General features: G+C 37.4%; 1 protein-coding gene across 1 annotated transcript in view; it reads left to right on the top strand.

Annotated features, from left to right (window-relative positions):
* ADGB (androglobin) overlaps nucleotides 1-13499 on the top strand; it is a 190793-nt gene that overhangs the window by 46558 nt on the left and 130736 nt on the right. The window contains exons 6-7 of the mRNA XM_010862563.1: nucleotides 1998-2137; nucleotides 5731-5817. Coding sequence (XP_010860865.1) covers nucleotides 1998-2137; nucleotides 5731-5817 — 227 coding nt within the window. The remainder of the gene's footprint in view (nucleotides 1-1997; nucleotides 2138-5730; nucleotides 5818-13499) is intronic.

Genomic DNA, 13499 nt, shown 5'->3' with positions numbered 1-13499 from the left:
TCTCATGATGTACTCTGCATAAAAGTTAAATAAGCAGGGTGACAATATACAGCCTTGACAAACTCCTTGTCCTATTTGGAACCAGTCTGTTGTTCCATGTCCAGTTCTAACTGTTGCTTCCTGACCGGAATAAGGGTTTCTCAAGAGGCAGGTCAGGTGGTCTGGTATTCCAATCTCTTGAAGAATGTTCCACAGTTTATTGTGATCCACACAGTCAAAGGCTTTGGCATAGTCAATAAAGCAAAAGTAGATGTTTTTCAGGAACTCTCTTGCTTTGGCGATGATCCAGCAGACGTCGGCAGTTTAACTCTGGTTCCTCTGCTTTTTCTAAATCCAGCTTGAACATATGGAAGTTCATGGTTCATGTAGTGTTGAAGCCTGGCTTGGAGAATTTTGAGCATTACTTTATTAACGTGTGAGATGACTGCAATTGTGCGGTAGTTTAAGCATTCTTTGGCATTGCCTTTCTTAGGGACTGGAATGAACACTGACCTTTTCCAGTCCTGTGGCCACTGCTGAGTTTTCCAAATTTGCTGGCATATTGAGTGCAGCACTTTCACAGCATCATCTTTTAAGATTTGAAATAGCTCAATTGGAATTCCATCACCTCCACTAGCTTTGTTCGTAGTTATGCTTCCTAAGGCCCGCTTGACTCCACACTCCAGGATGTCTGGCTCTAGGTGAATTATCATACGATTGTGATTATCTGGGTCATGAAGATCTTTTTTGTATAGTTCTTCTGTGTATTCTTGCCACCTCTTCTTAATATCTTCTGCTTTTGTTAGGTCCAAAAATACCAAGTGCAAAAATTATTTGTATTTATATATACAGAACATTTCATTTATGTATTCATTCCTTGGACAGCAAGGAGATCAATCCAGTCAATTTTACTGTGTATTATTTTGAGTTGTTTCACCTAAAGTTTGAAGAGAGAATAGCTAAATACTTGTTCCTTCAAACCTGTCTTGCCCTACATTATCCACAAAGAAAGAAATAAAAAGTCACATAACCACTAAATAATGTAGTATGAATTCAGTTACAAGTGTCATAAAAAGAAGACATTTTCACTCTACTGTTCCTATCTACCTAGGAAAAGTATACTGTTAGTTAAGGCTTGAATTCAAATGTCAACTTCCTGTGAAGACATCCACTGAGCAAATTAGTCACATTTCCTTTCTTATTCCAGAGCGTTTGAAACATATTACAATTACATTTTGTATTTTGTATATTCTTATTTGTCCTCCCTCTCTAGACTATAAACAATTCAATGGTATAGGTATAAGCCATGTATTATGCAGATCCTTGAGTTCACAAGGCTTGCATCACTGCTGAAAAATAAATCTCACATGTAAAACCAAAGTTTAAAGGAGTTTGAGCTCACAATCATTAATTTTTGTCATTTATCTCAAACTTTTAATTATGAAGTGATATATATATGTAAATATATCATGATTTTATTAGATAAAGAATTAACTAACTTTATGTTCAAAATAGATCTTTAATTAGGAGTAAGAGTAATATGGTAATTGGAAGTATAATCTCACTGAGCCTATGAGGATAAAAAATCATTACTAAAGTTACATTTGGAGAATTTGCATTATGACTACAAATAAGTTATTTAATTGTGCCTAAACTTATCCATGATTGCATGATGTTTTGGTTTTGCTTTTGAAATAGTTCAATTTACTCCATTATGTAGGATGAGGCATCCAAGAATGTGCTAAAAGACCTCATAAATAATGACACTATAGATATAGATATAGACATGTTTTAATTACAATAAATGAAATAATAAGCTAAATTTCTCAGAGTAGTATACAATACTAGTAGGTCAGCCATTAGGCGTAAGATGCTAAAATAAAATCACAATTATAAAATAAAATTTTAAATTTTATAAAATTGTACAAATTGTAAATAATAATGTCAGCAGTATATAAGAATGTGTTTGAAAAATAATATAAATCACTAATGGTATATTCCTTTCTTTGCATCTTTAGGGTTGCTGGAGAAAGATAACCATTGATGACTTTCTGCCTTTTGATGAAGAAAATAATCTATTGCTTCCAGCTACAACCTATGAATTTGAACTTTGGCCAATGCTTTTGTGTAAAGCTATCATTAAGCTGGCAAATGTTGAGTAAGTAGAATAAAGAATTATCACCCACTTGTATAAAAACAAAATGGCAAACAGCAACAACTATGCACCAATATTGCATACCTTTATTTTTCAAAAAATCATTTTTAAAAAGCATTTTCTCCAAACAGAGTAAACTTTCTACTATAACAATAAACATTCCAAAGCCACTGGTTTGAAGTCTTCTGTTAGCCAGCAATGAGACAAAATTCCCCCAATAAAAATGCTCAAAAGTGATTCTGTAGCCAGTGTTTCCTTATGATGAATGAAAAAGTCAGTCATGGAAAGTAAAGTTTCAGTTTAATGAGAGAAAGAAGTTATTTTGCAGGGGAAAATACTGGTTCATCTAATTATTGAATATATGTCCTGCTGTTTAGTTGCTAAGTCGTGTCCAACTCTTTTGCAGCCCCATGGACTGTAGCCCACCAGGCTTCTCTGTCCATGGGATTTTTCCAGGCAAAAATACTGGAGCGGGTTGCCGTTTCTTACTCCAAAGTATCCTGGATCCAGTTAAAGTCTTAGGCTCTGTGTATGCAGCCATCATTTGCTAATCTTGAAAATCTGATCTCTTCTGAAGGATGTCCATGTGTTCCTCATGGTTTAGGTAACACTGGTCCTTTTTATACATTCACAATGAAAACAGTCATGTTTCCTTCAATATTCCTGGGAAATCTGCTTGTGTCTTATGTTCCTGCACCAACCTATTCGAGGCATGTCTTAGCTTCCACTTGCAGACTGTGCTTCCTCTATTCTGGTCCTTGTGCCAGTGCTAAGTTGTTTCAGTCGTGTTTGACTCTTTGCAACCCCATGGACTGTAACCCACCGGGCTCCTCTGTCCATGGAATTTTCCAGGCAAGAATCTGGAGTGGGTTGCCATTTCCTTCTCCAAGGGATCTTCCTGAGGCAGGGATTGAACCTGCATGTCTTATATCTCCTGCATTGGCGGGTGCGTTCTTTACCACTAGTGTTTTATTCTGGCCTGAGTAATGCAAAAAAGCTCTGATACCTGAGTTGCCAATGCAAGGCAACTGTGTGTCTCCAATCCGTGGAAGAATTCTCACACACAATGCACCAGCTTGGATTTGCTACCCTTCCCCCTCCTGCAGTTTATCACACCAGATCCTTTTCAGCAGAACACACCCACTTGCTCTAACTGGCCACTCCAGCCACTGGCTCAAAGCTCAGCCCCCTCCCCTTCTATTATTATACACAGCTATTTCAGTCAGAAGCCTGGTCTGTTTTTTTGTGGTTTTCTTTTGGCTTAGCTTCCTTTTTCTCTCCCAAAGCCACACAAACAAAAACAGCCCCTCCTACTGCCAGCCTCTTCATCTCTCTTTTCTGTTACCAACCCTCAATTTTCTATCTGGAATTTGTGTTACCCAGCTTGCAACCCTTAATTTCAATCATTTTTAAAAGCTCAGCTCACAGCATTTAGATAGTTGAATACTACTAAGTATTTAAAATGGTAACAACTATGTTTGTTTATCTTTGAAAGGAAATAATGTTCCTAATTCTCAGATCTAACTTGAAGTTCTGAGAATGAGAGCAGCCAGGCCAGTGAAGCAGTAAATGCTTGACCCGAATAATCGGAGTGGCATTTTTATCTTTCTTAAAGCTACAGTAGAATTTTAAAAAAACTTGAGAAATGGCATTATGGTTATTTTTGAAAAACAAACGAATCCAACTTGTAAATAAAGGACCAGGCTTAATGCAGGATGCTTCTTAGACCTTGAAGTGGAAATCACTACGTGGTCCAATTTATATTTGTCCAAAAGTTCTTCTCAGATTTTACAGTAGATAGTGAATTTCTTAATGTGAGTTTTAGCTTTCTACACTAAAAATTAATATTTAGTAGTTATTTAAATATCACTGTGACATGTGCAGAGGAAATAACACTACTTTTATGAGCTTCGTACAGTCACCTCCTAAATATGATTATTCAAAAAGGAGGTTAGACTGTGAATATCTACAAAGGCAATGGCACCCAACTCCAGTACTCTTGCCTGGAAAATCCCATGGACAGAGGAGCCTGGAAGGCTGCAGTCCTTGGGGTCGCTGAGGGTCCGACACCTCTGAGAGACTTCCCTTTCACTTTTCACTTTCACGCATTGGAGAAGGAAATGGCAACCCACTCCAGTGTTCTTGCCTGGAGAATCCCAGGGATGGGGGAGCCTGTTGGGCTGCCGTCTATGGGGTCGCACAGCGTCGGACACGACTGAAGCGACTTAGCAGCAGCAGATATTTGTTATCTTGGAGATATGTGGACACATCACAGTTTATAATCTGCAAACAAAAAACCAATATAAATTTCTGAATGATGGAGTGTGTGACTAATATTTCTTTCTGAATTAAAAAACATGTATACCAATCAATACCATCAGTCACCACCACTGGCATAAGGTTGAACTGAAGCTCTGATTCCTGAGCAAAATATAGATATAATATTTGTGTGTGTTACTGAAAATAGACTAATCACTTCAGAAAAATATTAAAAGTAAAGGATTAAAATAAGAAGAGTGATAGTTAATCAATCACAGTCTCATTGACTTTATGCCATAGGGGCAGATCCACTCTTTTGTACAAGATAGAATGGATGTTTCTGGCTTCTCTAAAATTATCTAAGGATTTTATCAAAAATGTGTGATGCCCATCTTGCCCTGCCATGTGTGAGACTGGCTTAATATACGGACTCATAGGAATCTTATGATAATTACTGAAACTCGAAAGAGGAAAGACACTGCCCTATTTTTAAAAGAATATGATAATATGTTGAATATACAGAAAAGATTATGTATCATCTATATATATGAAGTGAAGTGAAGTGAAATCTCAGTTGTGTCCAACTCTATGCAACCGCATGGACTGTAGACTGCCAGGCTCCTCCCGTGGAATTTTCCAGGCCAGAATATTGGAGTGGGTAGCCGTTCCCTACTCCAGGAGATCTTCCCAACCCCGGCATCGAACCCAGGCATCAAACCCAGATCTCTTGCATTGCAGGAGGATTCTTTACCAGCTAAACTTCAAGGGAAGCCCAAGAATACTTGAGTGGGTAGCCTATCCCTTCTCTAGGGGATCTTCCTGCCCAGGAATCAAACCAGGGTCTTCTGCATTGCAGGCGGATTCTTTACCAACTGACCTATCAGGGATCGATTTAAATGCCTTATCAAAACAAGTCATCTGAGTGTTGGAAAAGTATATTCTTATTCAGTCATTTATAACCAGTGGGACCCCTACATTTATTCTTATCGTGTGTGTGTGTGTGTGTGTGTGTGTGTGCGTGTGTGTGTGTGTTCAGTCGTGTCTGACTCTTTGTGACCCCACTTGGACTGGAGCTCACCAGGCTCCTCTGTCCATGGAATTTTCCAGGCAAGAATACTTAAGTGGGTTGCCATTTCCACTCCAGGGGATCTTCCTGACCCAGGGATTGAACCGAAACTCCTACTTCTCCTGCTTTAGCAGGCAGATTCTTTACCACTAAGCCATCTGGAGAGCCCATTTATTCTTTTACCACTGCTTGTTAGAGATTCCTGTCTTTTATAGACCTCTTCCTGTTTTCAAATGTTATTGACTGTATTATTGTGTTTTTGCTTTTTCAGCATCCATGTGGCAGAGAGGAGAGAACTGGGAGAGTTCACAGTGATTCATGCACTCACGGGTTGGTTACCAGAAGTCATTTCTCTCCAGTATGTTTGACCATTAAATTACTGATATATATTTTTTGTTTCTTCCCCAGTAAAGTTTCTTTAACTAAAATATTCTTAGTCTTAAAGAAAATTTCAAAAATTGCCACATTTTACAAAATGTTTGGAAAATAGCATGTTATAGTATTATATAAAACTTATTGAGAATTGCATGATTAACTCTTTTTCCTTATATACAGTAAATTTAATCCTTAAATATCTGAATTACAAATATTAAAACAATGTTAATTATTTACTATGGTAAAATATTTACAGGTGACCCCTTTATACTCATACATTTATTCAGTACAGAAAAATGAAAGCAACTTTTAATTAGCTACCCATATTAGGGAATAAATAACACTAAAATGCCTATTAGACCTTAGGCATTTTAATATGTTATTCCAGTTAAAACTCACAGTCCTGAAAAGATTTTATTTGATCATCCATATGACCTTATCAGCTCAGTGTTATATATCATTAGAAATGAGGAAACTAAAGTTCATAGTAGTTGAATTCCCTAAAGCTGTGTACATTGTACCTGGAGGTAAAATTTGAATCTAAATATTTCTGGAGCCAAAGCACATAGTGTTTCTCTCATATGATTCTAGATATATAAAAGTTGTTTGCCTATGTATAAAGAAAGAGCATTTAATGCAAAGCTTACTTAAAATTTCACAAATATTTTTTGTTTCATACATAAAGATTATAGACATATGTTTTGACCATATTACCACTGACACTGAAAATTAATCAGACTAAGGTGCATAGAAAATAATTATATCAATAGATCTAAACATACCGTCAATCAGAATGCTGATTTTTACAAGATCAAATCCACAGTACAGTTATCAGTTTGGATCATCTCTGATCTTTGATGTTAGAAAGCTAGCATTTCCAGGGTCCAGGTTAAAAGACATTGAAGACAGGTTCTAGTCACTTGGATTCTATCATTTAAAACATCCTTTCAGCAGGATAAGCTAGCCATTGCTTAGTTCAAATTAAAATATTTGTAGGGAAAAATTAGGAGGATAGACAAGCTCCTTGACGCCTTTTCTTGGAAGAGAACTGACCTTGCTTTTTATGGCAAGCTTTTTATATCTTGTCATGGAAAACCATTTTCTGATACCTAAGAGAGTATTTATTGGCATAATATGGTCAATATCAGTAAGGAGAAGTAGAGAGAGGTAGGTTTATAAACATGGACTTTACTAATTTTTTATCTTCAATGTTGATGGGATACTTATAATTTTCCATTAATTTTTCCTGCAATAAAGATACCAGAGTCATGAAAACATCAGACATCTATCAGAGGGTGGTAAAGAAACAGGAGATCAAAATAATTCTTGATTAGAATTGTGAATAGTCTCTTGCTAGAATCATACAGTGAAATTATGCATGACAATTGAAAACAGTGTTCATATACTTTCATGATTATAAGACCAGTTTAATAATTAAATTAATTTTTAAAATTGAATTATTTTAGATGCTCAATTTGCATGAATATATGGTTGCTTATAAAATGTCTATGAAAATGATATAAGGGAGGGAAGTTTGAGATTTGGATTCAGAACTGTATATCTAGATTAACGTTTTTATACTTCCTACTTCAAGCTATGTAAATGTTACAAGTAATATAATTTTGGGGACCCAGAGTTTCCATATGTAAAATAGGGGTAAAAAATTACCTATCCTATATGGCTGTTCTGGGGATTGAAAAGGTGAGAGTATTGGAAAAAGTAGCTGATGTGTGGTAGAGACATAGTTAGTGCTAGTTTCTTTCCCCTAATGCATATCACTAGATTATTTAATATTATATAGAAATATGTATGATAGCTAATAATCAACCTTTGGAAGCAGAGAAAAGTCTAGACAAGTAAGTGAGACTGACTCAGATGTTCAAGTTTGTCATTTTACTTCTAAATATAATTAAAAAGTAAAAGATATGTACTCTCTTTATGTCATAATGTGTAGGATTTTTTATTCTGAATACTCTGCCACATTATTCATATAATTTAAAATTGCAATTACACTATAAAATTACAAAGTTAATTCATGTGTATATATGTGTGTAATTTTAAATGAAAAGAATGTCATGGAACTGTAATAATGATTGTTAAGAAATGTTTAATTTGAAATCCCTGTCTGCCGAGGATACAGGAAGAGGTCAGGCATGGCTTCCTGGAGAAAGTTATGATTTGATCAGAGCCTCTACTGTTGGCTGGGTTTGATTTGAGAGGAAGGGAGGAAAAGGGCATGGAAAGCAGGAGAATGATAAGATCAAAGCCATGATCTGTTCAGAAGTTGGATGTTTCTGTTACTACGAAGGATTCCATGTGCCAAGACAGCCCCTGAGGGACTTCATTGGTCATGGTTTAACAGAGGTCCAGGAGAATCAGAATATTGAAGTTTCAAATTGTGTTCACTACTGACTTTTTCCATATGAAAATCAATAGGGTGAAAAGTGTTTTGTGATGTTTTCAACAGACAGCCCTTTCCCTTCCCTCTCGCATAGAAGTAGCAAAGGGAGACATTGCTAGATTTGCAATTGTTGACCTTGCCTCATGTTTTCCTACAGTGAACACTGTCTGATCATTTGAAAACAAAAAACAAAAAGTTGTAACTCTCTGTATTATACTAGAAACACAGAGTGGATATTAGAAGTCTAGCAATTTCAAATGAAGAGATGATTTTTTTCTCCACAAATTTGTCTGATCTTGATGTAATTCATTTGAGAATGGAACACTCCACCATCCCATACTTAATTCTAACTGTCCAAGAAGTTGTATAGTCTCATCCTGTGGGATTTGAATATTTCTTTTTCACAGTATAACATTGGTTACATTGTAGGTGGAAAAAACACATGGTTTTGGATTCAGAAAGATCCGTTTTAATCCTGATTTTAGTATTTCCTAGTCTATCATTTGTGACTACATAAAATTTGCAACCTTCTCTTATACCTCAATTATGATTGCACTACTTAGGTTGCAGAGCCTTTGGGGATTAAATGCATAAAACAAAACAAAACAAAAAACCCTACCTGGCCTCCCACATCTTCATTCCACTTCTCAAATGTTCTAAAATCATTATCCCCTAGGGTCTTAACCTGAACTGTTCTTTCTTTATGCCTTAAATGATCTTCCATCAGATATTTACTTGGCTGGATATGTCATAACATTTAGATCTCACCAGGCTTAAATATTAACTCCTCAGAAAAACCTTTTCAGCCATCTAGGTTTAAATAATTTCTTTTCCAAATGATTCCATAGCCCATTGTTTATTAATTTTCATTATGAAAGTTATCACTACCTTCCACAGTCTGCCTTCCATCTTCCACTGAGATGGTACGGTGTATGAGAATAGAAACTCTTTTTTTGTCTTTCTCAATGTTGAGACTTCCTGTGCTTAGAAAAAATGACACTGCATGACCCGTACACAGTATGGTCTGAATAAATGTTTGTTGATGAATAATTTTAAAAATACTTTAAAAGGCTAAACTAGAAGTGTGTAAAAGATTCTGTGGTAATCCAGTGCAGGAACATATAGCTTAATTTCCTCAGAAAGTAATGCTTAAACTGATCTCAAAGAATTAGTGGAAACTAGTGAGGCTTACTGGGGCAGGGAAGCCAACTTAGAGAAGAATGAATAGCATGGAAGTGCAAGACAGCATGGTGTACTCCCAGAAAAGCACATGAATCTGCAGGAGTAGATTATGACTGCTGGATTCTAGAGAAGAGATGAGAAGGCGGTGGAGAGGTGTACAGGAGCAAAACAGACGAAGTTAAGAAATTCACAACAGAATGTTGCTGAGAGATTTTTATACAGGAAGATGATCTCCATCAGGCTTGTGAGTTTGGAGTCTTGCTCAGAGCAGGAGGACAGATATGTGACTGGAGCAGGGAAACTGGTCTGTGCAGTATTGCAGAAGGGCTTCTATGGAAAAAAACTGATAAAAATGGAGAAAGGGGGACTTCCCTGGTGGTCCTGAGGCTAAAACTCCATGTTCCCAATGCAGGGGGCCCCGGATTGATCCCTGGTCAGGGAACTAGGTCCCATCTGCTGCAACTAAGGGTTCATATGACACGACTGAAGATCCCGCATGCCGTAATGAAGATGGAAGGTTCCAAGTGCAGCAATGAAGACCTGGTGCAGCCAAATAAATAAATGTTTAAAAAAGAAAAGATAAAACAAAACATTAAAAAAAAAAGAATGTTGAAAGGGTTGTCTACTGCAATAGGAGGAAGAAGGATCAACGGGATATATTTTTTTATTTGAGGAGAGTTTCATGCTAAGAGACTTGATCATTCTCACTTTTCTAAGTTGACTGAAAAGTAGAAGATGGTAACAGGATGTTTTTGTTGGTTGATCAATTGATTTGTTTTTGAATAGATGTCTATTAGATGGTTGTACACATGAGCCTGGTTATCTGAAGAGAGGTTTGAGCTGGAGCTTATGAGTTGAGGGTTACATACACATACAGGTGAACCCAAAATGTGATTGTGCTTATTCATTCACTAAGGAAAGGATATAGGATAGCAAGAGCATACTGAGGAGAACTATGGAGTTCAGGTCAGTTCAGTCACTCAGTTGTGTCCTACTCTTTGCGACCCCATGGACTGCAGCATGCCAAGCTTCCCTGTCCATCACCAACTCCAGGAGCTTGCTCAAACTCATGTCCATCGAGTCGGTGATGCCACTCAACCATCTCGTCCTCTGTCGTCCCCTTCTCCTCCTGCCTTCAATCTTTCCGAATATTAGGGTCTTTTCTATTGAGTCAGTTCTTCCCATCAGGTGGCCAAAGTATTGGAGTTTCAGCATCAGTCCTTTCAATGAATATTCAGGGTTATTTTCCTTTAGGATTGATTGGTTTGATCTCCTTGCAATCTTCTCCAACACCACAGTTCCAAAGCATCAATTCTTCAGTACTCAGCTTTCTTAATGGTGCAACTTTCACATCTATACAGGACTACTGGAAAAACCATAGATTTGACTAGACAGACATTTGTTGACAAAGTAAAGTCTCTGCTTTTGAATATGCTGTCTAGGTTTGTCATAGCTTTTCTTCCAAGGAGCAAGTGTCTGTTAATTTCATGGCTGCAGTCACAGTCTGCAGTGATTTTGGTGCCCAAGAAAGAAAATCTGTCTCTGCTTTTTAATATACTATCTAAGTTTGTCATAGCTTTTTTTGCAATCAAAGATGCAAAGCATCTTTTAATTTCATGGCTGCAGTCACCATCTGCAATAATTCTTGCCTGGAGAATCCTCATGGACAGAGGAGTCTGGTGGGCGGAGGTCCATGTGGTCAGAGTCAGACACAGCTGAAGCAACTTAGCATGAATGCATACAACATAGTAATTCAATGTTTTTTATATATTAAGAAATGGTCAGCACAGATCTAGTTAACAGGTATCACCACACATGGTTATAATTTTTTTTTCTTGTGAAAACTTTTAAGATCTACTTATACACTACTGTATTATTAACCACAGTTACCCTGCTGTGCATTACAGTGTTCTGATGGATTTATCGTATAACTGGAAATTTGTATTTTTGGAATACCTTCACTGTTTCGCCCAAATCCCACTCTTTGCCTCTGGCAACCACAAATCTATTCTCTATATCATGAGTGTGTTTGTTTTCAGATTCCATATATAAGTGAAACAAATCATACAGTATTTGTCTTTCTTTGATGTATATCACTTAGCATAATGTCCTCAAGAGGCTTCTTTCATAGCTCAGTCAGTAAAGAAGCCATCTGCAATGCAGGAGGCCCAGGTTCTATTCCTGGTTCAGGAAGATCCCCTAGAAAAGGAAATGACAACCGACTCCATTATTCTTGTCTGGGAAACCCCATGGACAGAGGAGCCTGGCAGGCTACAGTCCATGGGGTTGCAAGAGTCAGACACGACTAAGCAACTAAACCACCACTACTAATGTCCTCAAAGTCCATCCACATTGTTTCAAATGGCGAGATTTCTTTCCTTTTTTATGGATAAACAATGTTACATTGTGTATATGAATACTACACTTCATTCATCCATTCATAGACATCTTGGCTACTGTAAATAACATTGCAGGGAACATAAGATTGTTCTTTTTGACAAACTTCTGTCTTTTTGAGTTCGTGCTTTCATTTCCTATGGATAAATATCCAGAAGTGGAATTGTGGGACTATGTGATAGTTCTATTTTTAATTTTTTGAGGAAATTCCATACTGTTTTCCATACTGGCTATATCAACTTATGTTCCTACCAACAGTGTACAAGGGTCCCTCTTGCTCCATATCCTTGCCAACGCTTGTCATTTCTTGTCTTTTTGATGATAACTAGTATGCATGGAGAAGGAAATGGCAACCCACTCCAGTATTCTTGCCTGGAGAATCCCAGGGACGGAGGAGCCTGTTGAGTGCCGTCTGTGGGGTCTCTCAGAGTTGGACACAACTGACGCGACTTAGCAGCAGCAGCAGCAGTATGCATGTGAGGTTGTAACTCGTTGTGGGTTTGACTTATGATGACTAGTGATGTTTAGCATGTTTTGTTGTACCTGTTGACCATTGGTTTATCTTCCTTGGAAATATGTCTGTTCAGATCCTCTGCCCATTTATTTTTTTTATTTTTTAGGAGAAATGTAAATATTTATTTATTTTTTAACTTTACAATATTGTATTGGTTTTTCCATATATAAAAATGAATCTGCCACAGGTATACACATGTTCCCCATCCTGGACCCTCCTCCCTCCTCCCTCCCCATACCATCCCTCTGGGTCATCCCAGTGCACCAGCCCCAAGCATCCAGTATTGTGCATCGAACCTGGACTGGCGACTCGTTTCATATATGATATTATACATATTTCAATGCCATTCTCCCAAATCATCCCACCCTCTCCCTCTCCCACAGAGTCCAAAAGACTGTTCTATACATCAGTGTCTCTTTTGCTGTCTTGTATACAGGGTTATTGTTACCATCTTTCTAAATTCCATATATATGCGTTAGTATACTGTATTGGTGTTTTTCTTTCTGGCTTACTTCACTCTGTATAATAGGCTCCAGTTTCATCCACCTCATTAGAACTGATTCAAATGTATTCTTTTTAATGGCTGAGTAATACTCCATTGTGTATATGTACCACAGCTTTCTTATCCATTCATCTGCTGATGGACATCTAGGTTGCTTCCATGTCCTGGCTATTATAAACAGTGCTGTGATGAACATTGGGGTACACGTGTCTCTTTCCCTTCTGGTTTCCTCAGTGTGTATGCCCAGCAGTGGGATTGCTGGGTTATAAGGCTGTTCTATTCCCAGTTTTTTAAGGAATCTCCACACTGTTCTCCATAGTGGCTGTACTAGTTTGCATTCCCACCAACAGTGTAAGAGGGTTCCCTTTTCTCCACATCCTCTCCAGCATTTATTATTTGTAGACTTTTGGATCACAGCCATTCTGACTGGTGTGAAATGGTACCTCATTGTGGTTTTGATTTGCATTTCTCTGATAATGAGTGATGTTGAGCATCTTTTCATGTGTTTGTTAGCCATCTGTATGTCTTCTTTGGAGAAATGTCTACTAGTTCTTTGGCCCATTTTTTGATTGGGTCATTTATTTTTCTGGAATTGAGCTGTAGGAGTTGCTTGTATATTTTTGAGATTAGTTGTTTGTCAGTTGCTTCATTTGCTATTATTTTCTCCCA

This window comes from Bison bison, unplaced genomic scaffold (genome assembly GCF_000754665.1).
Source record: "Bison bison bison isolate TAMUID 2011002044 unplaced genomic scaffold, Bison_UMD1.0 scf7180017864483, whole genome shotgun sequence".
Classification (NCBI taxonomy): Eukaryota; Metazoa; Chordata; class Mammalia; order Artiodactyla; family Bovidae; genus Bison; species Bison bison.
This window is presented reverse-complemented; position numbering and strand designations above follow the sequence as displayed.